The sequence below is a fragment of the Cyclopterus lumpus genome, chromosome 18 (genome assembly GCF_009769545.1).
Source record: "Cyclopterus lumpus isolate fCycLum1 chromosome 18, fCycLum1.pri, whole genome shotgun sequence".
Classification (NCBI taxonomy): Eukaryota; Metazoa; Chordata; class Actinopteri; order Perciformes; family Cyclopteridae; genus Cyclopterus; species Cyclopterus lumpus.
The window spans coordinates 4,660,170-4,680,145 of NC_046983.1; the positions used below are offsets into that span (position 1 = coordinate 4,660,170).

General features: G+C 48.7%; 3 protein-coding genes across 5 annotated transcripts in view; all 3 read right to left on the minus strand.

Moving 5' to 3' along the window:
* actn3b (actinin alpha 3b) overlaps positions 1-1,876 on the minus strand; it is a 30,305-nt gene extending 28,429 nt beyond the window's left edge. The window contains exon 1 of the mRNA XM_034557275.1: positions 1,332-1,876. The gene's annotated coding sequence lies outside the window, so the exon portion shown is untranslated. The remainder of the gene's footprint in view (positions 1-1,331) is intronic.
* Positions 1,877-1,990: 114 nt separating this feature from the next.
* rbm14b (RNA binding motif protein 14b) lies at positions 1,991-8,104 on the minus strand. Of its 3 annotated transcripts, XM_034557282.1 has the most exons (5): positions 7,943-8,104; positions 6,166-6,518; positions 5,590-5,836; positions 4,786-4,971; positions 3,412-4,523 (listed from the first exon to the last, which is right to left on the minus strand). In XM_034557282.1, the coding sequence occupies exons 2-5, from the start codon at positions 6,512-6,514 to the stop codon at positions 4,217-4,219; spliced, it is 1,089 nt and encodes a 362-aa protein (XP_034413173.1). In that variant the 5' UTR covers positions 6,515-6,518; positions 7,943-8,104; the 3' UTR covers positions 3,412-4,216. The 3 variants fall into 3 exon arrangements, with proteins under 3 accessions (XP_034413172.1, XP_034413171.1, XP_034413173.1); XM_034557281.1 differs by having other exon boundaries at positions 1,991-4,523; positions 4,786-5,815; XM_034557280.1 differs by having other exon boundaries at positions 2,436-4,523; positions 4,786-5,836; positions 7,943-8,103.
* A 239-nt stretch (positions 8,105-8,343) lies between these two features.
* LOC117747704 (copper chaperone for superoxide dismutase-like) lies at positions 8,344-12,360 on the minus strand. The gene is made up of 8 exons (XM_034557104.1): positions 12,216-12,360; positions 12,069-12,141; positions 11,171-11,308; positions 10,917-11,091; positions 10,723-10,783; positions 10,275-10,352; positions 9,900-10,003; positions 8,344-9,287 (listed from the first exon to the last, which is right to left on the minus strand). The coding sequence occupies exons 1-8, from the start codon at positions 12,351-12,353 to the stop codon at positions 9,128-9,130; spliced, it is 927 nt and encodes a 308-aa protein (XP_034412995.1). The 5' UTR covers positions 12,354-12,360; the 3' UTR covers positions 8,344-9,127.
* Between the last annotated feature and the right edge of the window lie 7,616 nt (positions 12,361-19,976).

A 19,976-nucleotide genomic window follows, 5' to 3' on the forward strand; every position in this document is an offset into this window, starting at 1 on the left:
ATTAACAGGATAAGACTATATGGTCAACGTGAAATCCTCCAAGATCAGGAAGGGGAGGTTAGGGAGCAGCGTTGGACCGAGGATCCTCCCACTAACCAACTCACCTTCAAATCAACTCTATTGTTCCCTCTCCTCTGTCGGTTCGGCGTCCAGAAGGCACCGAACGCCCTCTTTGACTTCATCCTGAAGAAAATGTCCGACAACTCATTTGTCGATCTGACCGCCTGAGCGAGGGGTCGTGTGTGTGTGTGTGTGTGTGCGAGGCTTAAAGCTCTCTAGCGCCACACGTGGACGATCTTAACAGGTGACAAAACAACAACAAACACACACATAGAAGTCACACAGAGCACGAACCCAGCCAGTCCAGCTGATCCCAGTGAGAGAGGAGCGGCCGTACCAGAAAAGGTCCTATAGGAACCCTGAGCTTGAGAATCTACAGGTCCGACTGGCCTCGTACCTCGGCCTATCTTATAGGACGTTTCTGGTTGGCACACAGGAGGCTGAGAGGGCCCCGAAGGGAAGACCCTAATCTGAGGTTGATATTTTGGGTAACAGGAGGTTAGGATTCCTTCCACAGCCACGTGGAGAAAACCCGGCATTCTGCAATTTATTTTTTAGCGAGTCGACTTGTCCGACATTGAAGTCTCTGTGTGTCATGTGACACACACACACACACACACACAGTCCATTGGCACGCCCAGGTCTCTATGGTAACAAAGGAGGATGGGGAGGTTGGGTCAGGCGGGTGGTTCTGGGAAGTTGAGTCCGAGCCAGAGCCACGAACCCAGATCCAAGGGTGGGGGGGCGAGACGGCGGTGGCGGCGAGAAAAAAAAGAAAAAAAGCGCTTTGTGTGTGTTTGTGAACGGCGGAGAGGAGAGGCGCACAGGGACAGTAGGGTGGGGTGGAGGTGGAGGGGGGGGGGGGGGAAGGAGGGAGTGAGGGGCGGCGAATACGGCGATGGAGAGGAGTCGACTAGCGGTCAGTGGAGGGGTAACGGTGTGTCAACCAATCAACGAAGCACCACCCAAAAGGTTCTCCACACATCCATGCGTTCTTTGTTTAACACACACACACACACACACACACACACACACCTTGTGGACGGGGTCCTGAACCCTACACCCACCGATGGCACTGCCATTGCATCAGGAGGAGTTACGGCGTAGAGGGGGAGGTGGTGATGGCGGAGGAGAGGAGGAGGAGGAGGAGGAGGAGGACGAGGAGGAGGGGCGGTGTTGTTGTCAAGGCACAGTCAAAAAAGGAGGGGGCGGCAGGTGGGGAGAGGAGAGGTCAGTGCTTTTTGGGTTGTTTTTTTTTCGTTTTCGTTTACCTTGCTGGTGGAGGAGAGCGAGAACAAGTTCCCGCTGCGGTGGGCGTCGCGCCTAAAAGTCGTCCCCATGGCTCACGCCGGCCGTCCCAGGTGGCCCGGTGACCTAATTCAGTTGAGATAGTTAGTTCAGAGCTGGACTGTCGCGGAGGGATTTTTGTTGTTCTTTTCTCGTGTGTGTGCGTGGCAGAGTTACAGAGTATCACACATGCAGGTCTGAGTGGACACAGAGACACACGGAGGGGGGAGAATTCGGTGCAGTGGAGAGGGAGGAGGGGAGGGGGGGGGGGAGACCGGACCAGACGCACACCCACGAACCCCCAGAAAGCAGGACCGGCCCCACAGATCAAAATGCACACAGGCCATTCTATCTGCGTGCCTCTCCCCAGCTCTCAACATGATGCCACCGTTTATATGACGCAAGAAAAAAGAAAAAGGACCACTCCTGATGTGCATTTTGGTCAATTCTTTTCTTTTTTTTTATGTTTGCACCCAGTTTGAGAGGCTGGAGAGAGAAAAAGGAGCGCCGACCCGCACTTACCCTGACCAAAGAAAGCAAAGCGGGGCCGGCGTCTCCGCCCGTGTGCTCGTTGTCGCACAAGAGAACCCGACAGCGGAGAAGAACGACGTCGACAAGAAGGGGAAATGTCCAAACCCTTTGCTTTCTTTTACCACAGTAGTGAGCCAAACATTCTTTATTATAATAATGAGTATAGGTGTACATATTCTCCAAAAAAAAAAAGAGCATGCCGAATTTCTTATTTTGTCTTTTTTCTTAAAAAATAAAATGGACAAAATTAAAAGTACTTCTCTAAAAAATACGGTCTCAAAAACATGGCAAACAAAAAGACATTTTCGCAAAAACCACATCATTCTACAAAGGATGCAACTGGTATGTGTTTGTATACACACACACACACACACGACACAGAAAGATTACACTGAGATGCAAAAGTCACGTAACTACTAAAAACCACAGGGAGGGTGGGGGGGGGGGGGGGGGGGGAGAGAGAGAACAGCGAGGCAGTAAAGGTGAATTCAGAGGATGTCTGTGTGCGCGTCAGACCGCTGTCAAACAGTAGCTGCAAATCAAAAGTGATCGTTTTATTAAAAAGGTTTTTTTTTTTTTTGGGAACCGGATGCGTGGAGTTTGCCTCTCAGGACGAGGCGTGTGCACGTCAAAGCGGTACCGAGCTTATGTCATCCTGAGGCAGGAAAAACACCACCAACCGGATACAATAATTTTTGCAATCACGATCTGACGCAGGTCTGGTATTTGGAGGAAAAAGAAGTCAAGATAGTCATCTGGAAGACACTTCCCCATCTCTCAGCTCATTGGTGCTATCGCTGTCGTTCCTGCATAAAAACCAGCGGCTAATTACGAACCAGCGAGGCTCAGCTCACCTGTTTCTATTAAAAAAAAATTAAACAAAAATAAAACTACGATATGAAAACAAACAAAGGAGTGCAAGTCCACGAGAAAGCTCGTAGCCTTCTGGACACAAAGCTCAGAAAAGGGCTCCTACTACCCCCCCCCCCACCCCCCTTGAAATGATTTTTAAAAAAGCACTTAAAAATGGGAGATCCCTCCACGTAATGCACTTCACTCAAAGCTTATAGGCACATATTTGAGCTTGTCACACGTTACGATTCCTATCAGGATGCAGTAGATCCCTTGTAAACAGCTCATTCAGTAGTCACACATGGGGTTCTCTTTATTCATGTTATTACACCCCCAGGTTGACTTGTATTACATGTAAAACTACACTAAAACAAACAAAAACACTTGTGTTTTAAAGGCCTCTGGACACGTAGGAGGACTTAATACAGAATATCTACAAAAGTAATCGTCACTGAACCCACCCCCCTCCCCTAAAATGAAGACCCTGTACCTTTAAGGAGCAGGAACTGAACTGCCGACTGTGTGAAAAGTGTTTAATAGAACAGAATAAAATAGACTCAGCACTGAAATTCACTGTCAGAGGTAGGCAGCTGTAGTTAGAGAGAGAGAGAGAGAGAACGAGAGGTGAAGCCGTGTCTTCCAGTGTAGTAGTTAAGAGGACAGGTGGGGGTCAAAGGGGGGGGGGGGGGGGGGGGGTCAAGGAGAGATCCAAAACATACATAACAGTACGTAATATGTGTGCTTTATGGGATTGTTTTTGTCTTTTCTGCAAGGCGCAGTCTAAGCCGCTGCGTTTGTGCGCTGCGAGGTCAAGAGCCCGCACTCTCTCTCTCTTTCACACACCACACACACACACACACACACACACACACACCCTTCTTAAACACGTCAACCTTGGTTCTATTGGACACGGTGCAATGCAGCCTGGACACAATATGCGTTTATCTGGCTTCCCATCAGGACTACATTACAAATCAAAACGCTCCGACGTTGATGAGCTGCTCCTGACTGATCCTCTAGGCTCATGAGCACCGACGTTTATCGTCGGTTTGGCCGTAGAAAGAAGATCATAACTGGGTCGTGGAAATTCAAAAAATAAAAAGGGCGTATGAAAACGACCGACCGGGGTCGGTCTAATACTGGCACAAGTGTGAGACTGGCACAATAAAAAACAAAGAAACGGGAAAAAAAACAAAGAATGCCCGAAACCACCGGTGAGCGCCTCCATTTCACGGCTGCACTGTGTGTGTGCAAACAGGACCAAGGTTTAGCTGACTAAGCCCCTCGTAAAGCAGGTTAATTAACCGAGGAGCCCCCAGTTTCAAACCACACACACTTAGATCCCACAGACGCACACTCCCTCTCACACACACACACATACATACAGCTGCTGTAAGGTGGTCACGTTTGGGGTGGAAGAGGAGATGTGGGATGGGGGTTCAGGGCGAAGGAGGGAAGGGGGGGTGGGGCAGAGAGTTGTGTGCGACTATCGGAAGGGGGGCTCAGGCGTGTGAAGGGAGAGTTCGGGGCGGCGGAGGATGGCCTCCTTGCGCGTGGGCGGCGGCAACGGCGGCTCATACACCCTTGGCGCGGCCATGGCGGCTGCCACTGCCGCGGGAACCACTGGCCTGAGGGCTTCCAGCGCGGCGACCGACTGGGCCGACATCGCCGAAACAGTGGGGACCGCCGACACTCCCGGCATGCCAGGGATGGCCGTCATGGCGCCCGGCGGCGGGTAGGCGTACTGGAACTGGGGGTACTGCTGCAGCTGCTGGTAGTACTCCGCGTAGTACCTAAGAGAAGGAGGGAGGGGTTAAGGTAGGGAGAGAGGGGGGAGGGGTTTTAGGTAGGAGGAGGGACAGGGATGGACCACACAGTGGGAGTAACAGGAGAGCGGTGAAGACGAAAGAAAGGGATGCGATAAATCATTAATCAACTGAGAGATTGTAAAAGCACTAATCTGACTGCTGGAGGTAAACAGCTGACGAGTAGAGAAACAAACTCGAGTGTTTCAGCGCTGCACAGCTGACGGTTAAAGAGGCGTGAGGATCCTACCTGGCCATGGGGTCCTCCGCGGCCTCCGCTGCCTCTTCCGCCGCTCGGCCGGCCGGCGTGGGGAGCAGGGGCCGCCGCGGCTTGGCTCTCTGGTACATGAAGGGCTTCATCACCGGGTCCGGTAGCAGAGACCGCCGCAGGGGACTGCGGTCCCTCTCGCCGGACTTCGCGGCAGCGGCCGCCGCCGCCGCCGCAGCCACCGACTGCTGGTCGGCCATGACCTGCTGGCCCTGGGCAAAGTAATGCGCCTGTCTGGCGGCCTCAAAGATGGCCGTGGTGGGGTCCGCTCCTCCCATGGCGCTTATGTGAGCGTAGGCCGGGGCGCCGGCGCCGTAAATAGCCGGAGAGACGGCGTAGCCGGCGTTGGCCGCTGATGTGGGCATTTCTAGTCCATGAGCGGCAGTCAGGTAGACGTGGGAGTTGGCCATCGCCGGGGCGTAAACTTGAGGCGAGTAGGCGGCGGCATGAGCATGCGCGGCGGCCGGGGTCGCCGCCATCTGGCCGTAGATGTTGGGCGCCATCGAGCTGTACATCTGGGCAGCGCCCGATGTGAGAGCCGCCTGATTGGCCACCGATCCGTAAAGCTGACTGGCAACGTTGGCGCCGTACACCTGGCTGGCGAGGGCGCCGTAAACCGCTGGGTTCACGGGGTTCCCGTCCGTGCGCGTGCCCGTGGTGATCCCGGTGAGCGCCGCGTACGTGGGGTCGAAGGTGGAGGTGTTGTAGACCGAATTGTGCACGCTCTGCTGGACCTGCAGCGGCAGGCCGGCGGCCGCGGCGGCGGCGGCAGCCAGGACCGCCGCCTGACTCTGGTACTGCTCCAGAGAGGGCTTCCCCACGGGGCATTCTCCGGCGTAGTGGCCCTGCTTCCCACAGTTAACGCAGGGGATTTTTCCCGTCGGCGCCTGCTTGCTGGGCTGGACCTTGGACAGCTCGACGGAGAGGGGGCGGCCCTTAAACGAGGTGCCGTGCAGGGCCTCGATGGCCTGGAGAGCGTCCTCCTTGTTTTCCATGTGGACAAAGGCATAGCCTGCGGAAGAGGAATGCCTGGCTGTCATTGAGCGCAGGGACAACAGTTAGGATCACAGTGGCATCGCCACAGGCACTTTCTTATTACTGCTACCAAGAAGAATGAATTGCAGCAAAAAAAAAAAGGAGAACAAGGACGTGGGCGGTTCTTGTTTAGCAACACTGAGAACTTTGCACTGGCGAATCACAACACGTCACATGGTCTCAGACCTGTGCAGTAGAGCACAACGTCTCTTACCTGTACTACGGCATGACTTCACTCATACACTAGCTCCACAATGTATCACACACACACACACACACACACACACACACACAACTGAGAGGTTTTTAAAACGGGTCTTAGCTCACCTTTCACTTTATCGCACTCGAGAACTTTCCCAAATGTCTGGAACAGCTGCTGGAGGTCCTCGGTGGTGCACATCCCACTCAGATTACCCACAAACACCTTGGTGGAGTGCAGCGGCCTGCCCCGCGACTCCTCCACCACCAAATTGCGCCCGCGAAACTCCCGCCCGTTGAGCTCCCGGATGGCGCGCTCGGCGGCGCCCTCGCCCTGCAGGTGGACGAAGGCGAACTGCCGCAGCACGCTGCAGCTGACCACCTGGCCGTAGGGTTCGAAGATGGCCGACAGCTCCTCCTGGGTGGTGTCCAACGCCAGGTTGCCCACGAAGAGCTTCACTGTGTTGCTCTTATCCATGGCGCTGCGGAGGAACAGAGGGATGCACTTAGAGATAATGAAGGGGGGAGGTTAACTACACAGCTGCCCCGAGATGTAACAACGAGCGAGAGAGAGAACAAAGTCTGGAGGAAGTAGAGGAGTGTAATTATCTGAATACAGGGCAGGGCTGCAGTACTCTGGGACAAAGCTGACCCAGCTATTTAGCCTCTTTTTCAGGGCTTAAAAACATCTGTCAGGGAGGGTTTGCTTACTGCTGACGTTAAATAAATAAAAATGGTCAAAAGAAGACTTGCTTAAAAAAAAAGGTAGAGCCTGGCTTTCCAGGGAAACGTCCGCGAGTGAACGGCGAACTGTTTCCAACAGACGAGGCACAATGAAGGAGGATCACATTAAATATCCTTCAGAGGAGGCTGTAATTACATGTGCAGCTGTGAGTACACTCTGGTACACAGGAGACAGCCAGTGGAGCCATTACCTTCAAAGTAAGAGCCCTGCAGAGCAATGCTCAAGGCGTTTACAGTGGTGATCTTTGAGTACAGAAATGCCCCCATTGCCCCTTTCCTCCTCCTAAAATCAAACTAAGGTGTGTTTCTACAGGTTGGTCGACACCTTTCGTTCCCTCCTCCCGAGCAACGTTCATGGCCGGTTGTAAATCATAAATCAAAAAGGGCAAAGTGCAACATGACACCAGCAATGACATTTATATTTTATTTATTTTTTGTTTTGGGGGGGGGGGGGGGGCTCGAGGCAGCTGCCAGTGTTTAAAAAAAAAAAAGGAGGTGCACGCGTCGGTGTTCCTCCACGTGCGAGTGCACCCCTCCGTTACATATGGCTGCTGCATTAATGTCGCGTTCACGTGAGGCATAACTACAGAGAGGAAGAGGAAGGGGGGGAGGAAGCTGGTTTTATGATGACGCAGCGCGACGTTGAGTCAACACATTTCCACAGCTCGAAAAAAAAAAGAAGCGAAATAAAAAGTTTAAAGTTGTTTCGACACGTTGGTACATTTTTTTTTTAATTGTCCCGTGTCGGAAATGTGAGCGGCGACACGAGGATGCGTGTTGGTCTCGCTCGGCGGTGTAAAGCAAACAAACCCATAAAATAAATATATATATATATTTTAAATATACATACATACATACATTTCTTGGCTACAATGTAACAACACAACATATTAAGACAGAACCGCTGGCTCTCGATACAGTGTAACAACTGACATTTGTCTTTCCCCCTCCTGCACAGGAACGAATACAGTGTAACACCGAGTGATTTCCGTGCAACAACACGGTTTAAAAGACGTCGACGCGAAAAAAAACGCGAGCTTTTAAGAGGCGAAGTGGAATGAATCACCTTCACGCGCGGCCGAGAGGAGAATAAAGCGACGGGCACGCGACAAAAACAGGCGATTAAATAAAAAATTTTAAAAAAAAGGAACTACCATCTTACCTTAGACCGTGCTGCGTTTCAAAATGGTAGCGCCTGCTTCCGTTTGCATGTCGGGCATTCTGCGGGAGGGGGAGGGCCGCCGCTGCAGCACCGGGAGGATGCTGAACGCTCACAAATGCATGACTCAAACGCGCACGCGGTGCATGCACACAAGGGTACGTGTACGAGCTTGTTTAATTCATCAGAGCCAGCAGACGAAGAAGAAATGGGGGGGGGGGGGCCGGAAACGAGTGATTGGGTTCAATTGAAGAGCTCATTATGGGCTGTGAAAAGATAAATAAATAAATAGGACACATGCGCTTAGCCAGAGGTGCATAATTAATGCTAATGCGGGATGCGCGTGACGTATGAGTCAGCAACATATTTGAGTCATTTATCAAGCAAAAACTTTCCATTTCATATTTTCTGGTTCCAGCTTTTATTGTATCACTGTAGATATATATTTTTGATATTTAAAAGACATGACTTTAGGCCCCCTATAGGCAACTTTATTGATTTAAAAAAAAAAAAATCCACAGATCTATATAATATAAAACAAACAGTGGTTGCAGCCCTACATTCAAGTGGCGTTCACTGAAAAAACAACGGAACATTTGGAGGAAAATTCAATAAGCTTATTCAGGCATCACCGAGATAAGACAGATGCTCAATTTGGACAATCAATGCACACTCTCATATGGCCAATACACACACACACACACACACACACACAGTCACAATATCAATGTCGCAGGGAGGAGAAATGTGCGTTAAGAGAAATCAATAAGTTTGACGAGTTAGAAGTTTTGCACATTGTTAAATTGTACTTCAAATCAACCTGGACAACAGAGGTTTTTTTGTATTTTTTGAGTAGACTCCTTCTCCAATTTAGCCGCAGCCAGGAATTCTATTAATTTAGACACCGATGAGACAGTTAGGCGACTCTTTATAACAACACACAACAGTATTAACGGACCTCTAGCCAATCAAATAAGGTGACTTTCACAAAGCCCCGGTTTTAATCCGCTACAGTGCCTTTAAAATCCTCAGAGGAAAGCAACTGTGACTGCAAGAGGGTTTGATTTCAAGAAAATAAGGCATGTTTATCCTTTGGTCATCTTTCCAGCTGTGTGGCAACAACAACAAACGGCCACTTCATTTCTCTTCGGCGGTGCCCGGTACGTTCACGCTGCCCGACGGGGGGGTTCAGAGGTGTGCCGCCGGCGTCTCCGTGCCGGCCTTGCTCCGACCTTTCCCCGCCACTGGCCGGTCTCTCTCCTCCCACAGTGTGACGCCGTCACAGGCGCAGATCTGTTTGGCGTTCTGGAAAAGACCCGCTGACCGGGCGATGATCCCACAGGCCAGTCTGTAGCGGCGAGGAGAAGAGGTTAAAAAAAAGAAAAGGTCCAGCCTGGTTACTAGACTGCTCATATAATAAATCATGATCAAGTCTCCACCTCGGAGCTGGTAGTTTGACTAAACAATCCCAATTTAAGGTCCATTTTCAGATTGTTTTTGTTAAATTATAATTAGTAATTCCCATTTTGACTAGATGCTCCAGTAACAAAACAAAAAACTTTAAATGGGAACAAATTAATTACTCACATAGAACAGGGCGGCGTATGTGGTCGAAATCAATATCTCAATTTAATACAGATTTTTAAATATATTTTAAAAATACAGCAGATTTTAAACAATTTATTATAAATAACACTACTTTATATTTAACATTATATTATATATATATATATATATATATATATATTTGTTCTTCTTCTTCCAGGCCTCAGGATAATGCAATCTAAAATAACACCATACTGCACAAAACACCATAGCGACGGTCCTCTTCCTGTCAGAGACCTGGGCTCCACGGTGCAAACGTTGTTCTGGTTATTTTGTCCACCCCCCCTTTGTAACATCGAACACCTCTACAAATACTAACCCCCCCCCCCCCCTTAAATCACTGCTGCCGACCCACCTTTCCCCAGAGTTCCCAGTCTGTTTGGAGAGCGGGTGATGTCCTCGGCCCAGGTCGTCCTCGCCTGCGTCCACCACCAGCGATCGGCCAATCACATCCCAGACCTGCAGCGAGCGCATCAAGGGTGAAGAAAGGAAAAAGCCCTCATCCCTTTCCTCATTTGTACATCCTTAATTCCTTCCCTCGTCTCCTCTCCTCACGTTTTAGACCCACCCGCAGGAGATACGAGCGGAGGAAGCGAGGAAGAGACGTGAGGAGATAGGAGTCACGGCCTAAATATACTGCAGCTTTTCTACCAGTGCCAGTGTGTGTGTGTGTGTGTGTGTGTGTGTGTGTGTGTGTGTGTGTGTGTGTGTGTGTGTGTGTGTGTGTTACCTTTAGCTGACTGTCCTCTTGTCTAAATGAGGCTCTGCCATCCGGTCCTGCAACAATATTCCCCAGATCGCCGACATGCTGCATGACAACGACACGCAGAACGCACATAAACAACAACAAACTACACGGAGAGTAAACAGCATCAACATTTGGGGGAACACCGCCGCGAGACTCGTGGCTCCGACCGTCACTCACTTAATTAAAAATGTAGCACCACGAAGCAGAAGTGCTCAAAAATGGCTCCGGTGGGACATATTTTGGCAATCTGAGACGGGTGTCGCATCTCGCTCACGTTGAAATATTTATAAAATCTCAAACGGAGATTTTTGGAAGGGGAATCCATTATTTATTAACTTCCTTTTTTTTTACGACTACAAGGGATCTCCAGCCCGGAGCAAGTAGTCTCCCAAAATGATAACAAGGAATGATTATGCAGGAGCAGGTGTACCCGTTCAGAGTCCCCAGGACCGCCGTGTGGTCTTCCAGAGGGGTTGTAGTGCTCCCCACAACTGTAATTAAAAGAAAACGTGTTAAATTGTGGTTGCTGCCCATCAATAAACGGGACCAAGACACTTTAAAAACGACAATGGATGGGGTTTTAAATGCTGGTGCAGGCGCAGGCGCCCCCCTCCCCCCCCCAACCTGAGGCAGTCCAGCGTGAGGTCCCCCAGGGTGTGGACGTGGAGGCCGTGGGGTCCCGGCTCCAACCCGTCAATGGTCCCGTCAATCAAGCAACGCTGCTCGGACAGCTGCAGGAAACGCACCACCCCCTGGATCCTCCCCCCACCGGCCAGCATGGCCACAGCTGAACCCAGGTCTGCGCACACACACAGTCAACGTCTGGGTTTTAGTGGGCGACATTGGCGCCTCGCTCCCGCCCCCGGTTTGGTTCTCACCGTGCTCCGATCCTCCGATGCCTTTCAGCACCGCCCTGCGCCCGGTGCCCTCGATCAGAGCCTGCACCTCCGCGCTGGTCAGAGCCGACTCCACCAACACCCGCTCCTTACCGACATCCACACTGACCGACGTCACTCCTGACGGACGCAAAAAAACAGACACGCACACAGAAAGAAAAGGGAAAAAAAATGGAGAAGTTACACAAATGCATGCAAAAGTGGGGATTATATGCAGGTTTCATGTAAACAACTACGACATTGGGTAATAGTTATAGGAGATACTAACAGAGACAATGTGAACAATTTATGTCACAATAATCTTGCCCAAAATATTCATGGTGTGATTATCAACAAAATATGCCTTAAATTCCCCTATAAATGGCACTAATACCCACTGGAACCACTTTAACTTGTATTCTGTTTACTAAAGAATATTGACATTGCATCACACCTCTATTTAGCAAACAAGCAATCTTAAAATAAGGTCATCACAAGGTCCACCTGCACAGATGAAGAATACGACAACATTGTGTATACCTGGTCTCTCTCACAAGATAATTCCTGTATTTATTAAATCAGGCTCTATTTTTCATTTCTCAGTGTTATTTAAAACCCTGTATTGTCCCATCCCTACAATGTTATGTTATTATAATAAAGGTGTGCTAAGTTAAAAGGCAGTTGCAGATTTTTAGAGCAATTTTGGAGTAAATATTCATTGATTATTTAACTTGCATGCCTGTTGCATTGCATGCTTGCCTGCAGACATATTGCACATGGCTGCATGATCAGCTGTGCACTGGCACGTTAATCATTCAATAGATGGATTAATTGGACGTGCAGTCACAGTAAATAGGTGCACCGTGCGCAGGTGCAGCAGCCCCCCTCGTGCCCCTCTTACCTGCTTTACCTTCCAGCGCAGCTCTGACTTGAACTGCGCAGCTCTCGCACGTCATCTGCACGGCGAACTCCAGCTGAGGAGGAAGCAAAGCGTGAAGCGGCGACTAGCGCGTCACGTCGTGCGTGAGTCGTGAAGTGCGGTCCGTACCTTGGTCGGCCCCGGGGACTCCATTCCGTCGCCGCGCGTCGCCGCCCGGGCGATGAACACCGAGTTGATGAGGCAACTTCCCAATTTTCCGGAGGCGGAAGCGAACCGGCTGAAGCTGCTGCGCGCGGGCGCCGCCATTGTTGGTGACGTCGGCGCGGTGACGCTCGGATGCTCGCTACCGCCCCCGCGCGTCGACGAGCTGCAACTGCGACGATCGATACTCTAAATTAATGAATAAAGTTAAAGAAAATAATAAGAAATTATTATTATTAGGAAAAAAAATTCTATAAAATCTCATATATGCTGTCTATTATTTTAATATATAACAATACAATGTATAAGATGATCATATATTTTTAAGTAATTGTTTATATCGTATTTATTTCTGATATATAGTGTTTTTGTAGTTCAATGTACTTCCCAGTAGCAATACTTAATCATGCTAATAATACAGTATATACATATATTCCAAGCCTTGTTTTAAATTTGGTGATAACAGATTTATAAATAATAATTTTCAAGGAGAATAAAAGGGAGACAATGGTGTCAACTTTTCTTCTTCCCTATATAACAACAAAAAAAAAGACTTCCCAAATATCAGATGTGTGGTTCTCACCAATGTTGGACACTTTTTTATTTTGAAATCAATATTGCATGTCGAGACTTTTCAAAATCAACCTGCACACATGATGCAAAAATGAAATCACGTTGACAACATAAGCACGCCATGTTTATTTATTGTGATGTATTATGGGCAGGCGATACAGATAACTATGGATGTATCATGGTGTATGTTCGTGTATGATATTGTCATTTAGTGCAATTTGAGCAAATAATAATAGTTAAAACCCAAAGAAATCAACGCACTTTTCTACCATCTTATGGTATATATATATATATATATATATATATATATATATATATATATATATTTATATATATTTATATATATATACTGTATATCTAGACACAGAAGAGTGCAGCGTTTGGATAAACCACCGTGAAAGTTGAAGCAGTAATAGCGATTGCTTCCTGCGTCCTCCAGTTCAATTTCATAATGTGTATAGATTATTGTCACAGAGTCGATCTGCAGATTAAAGCGTTCGTTATGAGAGAGACCACCACTAAGCTGATGACTGCTCAGAGGAGTGTGTGTGTGTGTGTGTGTGTGCTATCTATACATCCCTATCACATCTCTTTTCATCTTCTTTGATAGTGGAGATAAGCCACAGGAGGTAAAAAAAAAAAAAAAAGTAAATCTGGGTCGTGAGTCTAAAATAAAAGCTTTCCAACGTCAAACCTCCTCCGACTTAATTTGGCAGGATGAGTTTAGACCGTGACACACATATGCGCCGCCGTGCACGCGCACATGCACATGCGCCGCCGTGCACGTGCTCATCCACGGTGGGTGTCGATCCAGAAAATGTGTCCGCGGCCCCGCGTCAAAGCAGCACCAAGAGGCCGATGTTCGACACAGAAGGAAGCCAGAGTGGCAGCTCGGTCAGAACACAGCTCCTTCTGTATGTGGCGGCTCATTGGCTTTGACCTTTGACCCCGCGCTCAGTAATATGACCACAGGCTTTAAGAGGGCTGAGCCACTGAGCACCAGGTTCAAAACACTCTCACACACACACACACACACACACACAGCAGCAGTTAATTTATTCGGTACATGGGAAACTGTCTAAAACTTTTCGCCCTCATGTTGAGCCTCGGCTCTGAGCTCTCCGTTCAAAGGAGTGGAGGGAGAGCTTCTGTGACACCTGAGCCCGGGGGAGGGGGGGGTTCACCAACACACACACACACACACATATATATATACGCACGCAAACACACACACACACACACACACACACACACGCACACACAAGAGAGAGCGCAGAGCAGAGAGAAACCTAATCACTACACGGACGTCGTCCCCATGCAGAGTCACAGAGGAAAGGAAAAGGAGGGGAGAGGAAGAGAGAGCAAGGATGGAGGGAATGAGAGAGGAAGAAGAGGTCCGAAGAAGCAGGAGGAAGAAGTCGACAAAAGCGTGTGTGTGTGTGTGTGTGTGTGTGTGTGTGCAGCCGTGCTGACGGGAAGTGTTGACAGCCCTGTTTGGAACAGTGGAGGTATTATCTGTACTAAATGAGGCACTGTGCCCGCCCTCTTTCCTCCCTCCGCCACGTTAGCACTGACCTGAAGTCTGTTACGTTCTTCTTATTAAAAAAAAAAAAAAAAAAAAAAAAACGTCAAGAAGGTGAAGCAGCTCTTGTTACTAAACGCAAGCAAAACTGTATTTTTAGAGCTTAGGGCGACACGACGACCTTCGGGCAGCAGTAAAAAAGAACCGAAGTCCATCAAATGCTCCAGCATTCATGGACCATAAAGGACCACAAAGGACCATGAAGGACCATACAAACAATGTTTGATTTAAGCTGTAAACTACGGTATCATTTGGGATGAGCAGGGCAGATGAATAGGCCACGTGCTGCTTTGAGGACTTTGTGCTGCCTGAAACCTGGAAATGAGTTAGCAATTTATTTTTTCAGTGGGTTCAGATGGGGTTTAAGAGATTTTAACGTTTCATTCCACCACATTAAATACGGCAGAGAAAAATAAAATAAATGATTAAGCGTGTCGTAAAGAGGGGGGGGGGGTCATGTGACATCGTAAAGAACGGGCTCAAAAAGTCAAGTTCAAAAACTCGTCCCATTGGGTTTTTGTGTCCCAAGATCATGTGATGCGTCCAAAAGCTCCCGCAGAGCCAATAAAACCCATAGAGATCCAACAGGTGCGTCCAGGTGCGTCCTACAGTGGAGACCCCCCCACCCCCTCCATCACCAAGCCTTCTGCAGGCGTATGAGGAGATGAGGGGGGTCCATGTTTGTGACTGTTGTCCTGGTTTCACAGGTCTGCAACAAAAAGATGGAAATTTCTGAGGAGAGCACGGAGGATTTTAAACGAGTGAGAGCAAATCGATGATGAAACGCTCGTCGTGCAGACAGCTCCAAAGACACATAACTGGAAAGGGACCTGCAACAAACACGGTTCATCGTGTTTCTCGCGGTCGCTTCTCCACCTTCCATCATGTCCCCTTTTTTTGCCTGATTGCGGTGTGGAAAAAGGTCAATAAAAGTAACTCCATAGAGAGGTATGGCTTTTCCGAGCGCATTACTTATTAAAGACTTATTAAGAGCTGTCCTTTACCGTGAACACATTACAACAATCTCTCCATTAAATCAATCTCAGGCCATGACAGCAACAACAACAACAACAAGAAAAAGCAGGAGAGGAAATAAAAGAATCCATCCAGTCGATTGGAAGAATAAAAAAATAAAAAAGCCCCTTTAAAAACAAATATTGTTCACTCAGCACATTATTGCTGAGCCACAGACGAGCTGAAAACAATAACTTCTAATGCCACTTAAGAAGCTGTGGACAAACTCTCCAGCTCGTCTCAGGGGGGATCAATAGGAAGAAGAGACAGCGTTGCCTAATCAAAGTCTCCAGGAATAATGACCCGCGTGGAGGAAGCAACGCGGCGCAGCGTGCCCACCAGACACAAAGCCTCATTTGAGCATCACGCCCCGGAGTCCCGGTCATCACTCAAACCATACCTGCCACGCAGCATCCAGAAGGAATCTCCGGGTTAGTTACCGAGGGGAACTGATACAACATCACAAAGAATAGGATTTAAGAGGAGGTGAAAGCACCAAAAAGCGGGTCACGGGCAATGAATTGTCTTTTTACGTGGTGGTTCGTTACGAGTAATAAAAACCATGTGATAATAATAAAGACAGGGACAGGGACGTGACGTACAGAAAGCCATATGAAAAGGTCAATGTGAATGTAGATGACGTGCTAATCATAGATTCATATGGACGGTATGTGCAAACACAGTTTTGCACCCAATGTCATGAAACTGGTTTGTGAGCGTCAACACAATACAATAAAGAGGCCTTTTTAAAAAGTATGTTTGCCTTTCATTAGATAGTGTGCAGAACATGGCTGGCTGGTTATACCGTTGATATTTCCCTAACTCTAACCGAGGTGGTTATCCCTGTTACCGTGACAACAGAGGTCCCCTTAACGAAGGAGCAACTATATAACCTTTAAACCGGGTAGTTGCATGTGCCTTCGAGCCCTGACGTGAAAAACAGATTGACTTCGCAGCAGTTTGAAGACGATTCGTACCGGTTCAGGAAGCGCTCAGACTACAACTGTCGCCGTGACGACAGGGACGTCTGATCACATGAAAAGAAAAAAAAGGCCGGGTGGCCGTTACAAACCAATTTGGAGGACTTTTTTTTGGGTATTCACAAGCTGACACTGTATAATGCCAATGATGTAAGCAAATAGATCCTTGCTGTCTTTTCTCACTTTTTGGAGGATACAAACACAGGCACCTTTGGGTGCAGGGGGCAGGGGAGATAAATGCCTGCATACATAACAATGAGCATCCTCAGGAATAACAATAACATTCTCTGTTGGGAAAAGGCTGAGCATAATGCATGAGGAGGGGGGTAGGGGGGTGAGGAGGGGGGCTCTCTCCTGGTGTTGCCTCGGGGCCACTAATCATTAAAGGAGCCCCCGGCCTGCATGCACATTAACATCAACCGCCTATCAGGTTCCAGTTCAAATTCAAATTAACTTTATTTGCATGACAGATGCTTTTTAAAAAAAAAAAAAATTATATGACAGCTCAGAGCATTTACATTTACAAGCAAGCAGTATGAGGGTGTGAGTGCACGCGCGTGCGTGTGTAAGTATGTGTGAGAGAGAGAGAGAGAGAGAGAGAGTGTGTTTGCAGTGTGCGTGCGTGAGCGCGTGCCAACACCCTCCCCCCCTCCCCCCCCCCCAGCCCAGCAGTACTCATCCCCGCATCACAGGCACAAACGCGCGCGCATTGGCTGGAGAGAGAGAGAGAGAGAGAGAGAGAGAGAGAGAGAGAGAGAGAGAGAAAGAGAGAGAGAGAGAGAGAGAGAGAGAGAGAGAGGCCGACTCCGGTTTTGTGGCACGAGGACAGGAGTCGCGAGGACCCTCTGATGACAGACAGACAGCCGGTCTGCTGCCTCGCTGACTGCGACACCTGAACCACCGACACCAGGCGGATGAAGGAGAGCCGGCTGTAGGCGAGGAGGAGGAGGAGAGGACCGGAGGCTTTCCTACAGATACGAATAACGGAGAAAAGGGAAAAAGAAGAAGAAGAAGAAGAAGAAGAAGAAAGAAGAGGAGGAGGAGGAGGAGAGGAAAGCCGGGGCACGCAGCAGTCAGCCGGCCGGCCGGGACACGGAGCTCCGTCCAGCGGGAGGAACCCGACCGCCACGACCCGTCACATCGCACCGCAGCTCGGAGATGACAAAGGTGGGTGACCGTGTGCTCCCGTTGTGTAACGCCAGCATGCCCGTCCTGCACGGCGGCGTTAATCCCCGTGGTCATGTCTGGCGTCCTCTTTTAAAATTTAAAAATTAAAAAAAAAAGATATTATTTAAATAAAAAATAAAAAAGGGAAAGCCGGGGCTTCTTTTGGCCGTTTACGTGTGTTTCTGTGCGCCGGGAGTTCCGCTCTCCGCCGCCCGGTTTTTGGGGGGGGGGGGGGGGGGGGGGGGGCACTTGCGCACGGACAGCCGCGCCGGGTTTTTTGTCATGAAAAGCGGCGGAACGGATGACTTTGTCTCCAGGAAGGAATGCGTGCACGGCGCGGACATGTGTACCGTTTGGGGACGCGCCGCCGGCGGAGTGATTTCACTCCCCCCCCCCCCCCCCCCCCCCACCACCAACAATCTAATCTGATCTGGCCCACATTTCTCGGTGTGAGACCTCTTGAGGAGATTTTGTTGTTGTTGTTGTTAATGCCCTGTTACACGCACGCGAAGCAGGGCATGTAGAGATGAGGATGGAAGATGGAGGGGCAAATATCATCTTTTATGGTTGGTTTTGTTTTTTGGAGAAAAAACCGATTCATTTACATAATTTAATTATATTATCTGGAGCTTTTGCTGGATGTCGTGCAGCCCCAATTGTTGCACGTGTGCTCAAACATTTTCCATAACGCGCGGTTTAATCCATAAGTTGATTAGTTCAGTGTTAGATGCAACTTGGCTGAAGTTTTTTTTCCCATCATGCCTTGTTTGGTGTTACAACATCAATTAGATTATAGTCAATATGGCATCCAGGTTTGTATTTAGAGCAGCTGGCAGGCTGAATCTGGCATGAGGAGCTCCAACACAACAGGGAGACGTGCATATTTGATCAAATCTCCAGGATAACTCGTCACAGATTTGACAATGGACAAGGAATGTGTGTCGCACGATATCACAAGTGCATCTGTATTCAGGATATTTTTACACACTCAATTTACATGAAGAGATCCTTCACCCCCTTCCTTCGCCAAAACAACCCATGAATGACAGGAAGAGCAACAGAGGTGGGGTCCACCAAGATAATTGACTCCTTTATCAAACAAAACACAACAAAATGCCACAATAGTCGCCGTTTGAATGTTGTACTGTTAAATGTTAAAACAGTGACACATCTCTGGTAAATAAAGGCTCACACAGGCACTCTGGGAAAAAAGTCAATATGATAAAGTGCTGACTCGCTGCACGGTTGCGTTAAACCTCACCAGAAGGGTCTTTTGAGACCGAGGGCGTCCTTTAAAAGGCCGGCGCTGTGGGACTACATGATCTCGCTGCACAGCACAGGGTCCCTGAAGACGGTTTTGGGGCCCCGAGCCAAAGGAGCAGCACCGGTTTACAGTTTTTTGCCCCTCGCGGGAGCAAAAGAAAGAAAGAGGACTCAGAAATGTTGGAATGTCACATAAATTCCTCCGTTTGTCTCGGTCCGGCTGCTCAAGTTGAACATTCGAAGGGTTCAGAAGCCAGTGTGTGTGTGTGTGTGTGGTGGGGGGGGATTCGCCCGGGAACCTTTGAGCAACAGAATGTGAAACGACCAGGACTGGGGCTGCAATTTACAATTATTTGTTGCCATTAATCAAATTTCGGTTGAGTTATTGATATTGATTGTTCAGAAATCAAATCGACCAAAAGTCCACAACCCAAATATATTCAATTATCCAATTAATCAACCCTCATGTTTGAGAGTCTGCAAGATAAATGACACTAATCAAGGAATCAATTCATATTTTTTTGCGACAGCTCAAATAAGACGTTCTAACACACTGTGTTTATCGATTTCTATTTAGTTCATAGGTGTATAATAGTCAGAACCAGTCATTTAATTCACCTTGAAGCGTTAATTAACCTTCATTTAACCCAGCGAGACGACTAAAATGCCACTTTTACCCGAGAAGAGCCATAAAAACTCCTCCTGATGGTGATCTGGAGGAGAAGATGGGCAACAACAGCAGCAGCAAAGCTTTGCAGCAACGGTGAAGCAGCTCCGAGCTCCGAGTCTCATGAGACTGTGGCACACTGAAGAAGAAAAAAAAACAAAACACCAGCAACCAGAAACACCTCACAGAGCGCGGAGAAAAGAAATGCTGTCTTTGGTGTCGGCGCGGACAGGAAGCGCCGGTGTTGGTGACCGAGGTCGCCGTCATCAGCCGGCCTTCCCCGTGTGGTATTAGTGGGGGGTCCGGACGGGCGTTTAAGACGGACCTGAGTGATTAGAGAGCTCGTGATTAAAAATGTAGTCGCGGGCATCTCAGCTCGCTGCAGGAGAACTGAGGGAATGTGTCTGTGTGTGTGTGTGTGTGTGTGTGTGTGTGTGTGTGTGTGTGTTTCCATTTATCTTGCAACGTTTGGATGTGAGCCC

Bases quoted from the DNA above. Each gene is read 5' to 3' on its own strand.
- rbm14b (XM_034557280.1), bottom strand. From the start codon at position 6,514: ATGGATAAGAGCAACACAGTGAAGCTCTTCGTGGGCAACCTGGCGTTG. The intron at 5,837-6,165 runs GTGAGCTAAGAC...GCTCAATGACAG, and splicing joins CGAGTGCGATAAAGTGAAAG to CCAGGCATTCCTCTTCCGCA. The intron at 4,524-4,785 runs GTAGGATCCTCA...TCCTTCTCTTAG, and splicing joins GCGGAGGACCCCATGGCCAG to GTACTACGCGGAGTACTACC.
- LOC117747704 (XM_034557104.1), bottom strand. From the start codon at position 12,353: ATGGCGGCGCCCGCGCGCAGCAGCTTCAGCCGGTTCGCTTCCGCCTCC. The intron at 12,142-12,215 runs GTACGGACCGCA...CTTCCTCCTCAG, and splicing joins AGTCCCCGGGGCCGACCAAG to CTGGAGTTCGCCGTGCAGAT. The intron at 10,353-10,722 runs GTACACCTGCTC...GTTGTCATGCAG, and splicing joins GTCCTGGGGACTCTGAACGG to CATGTCGGCGATCTGGGGAA.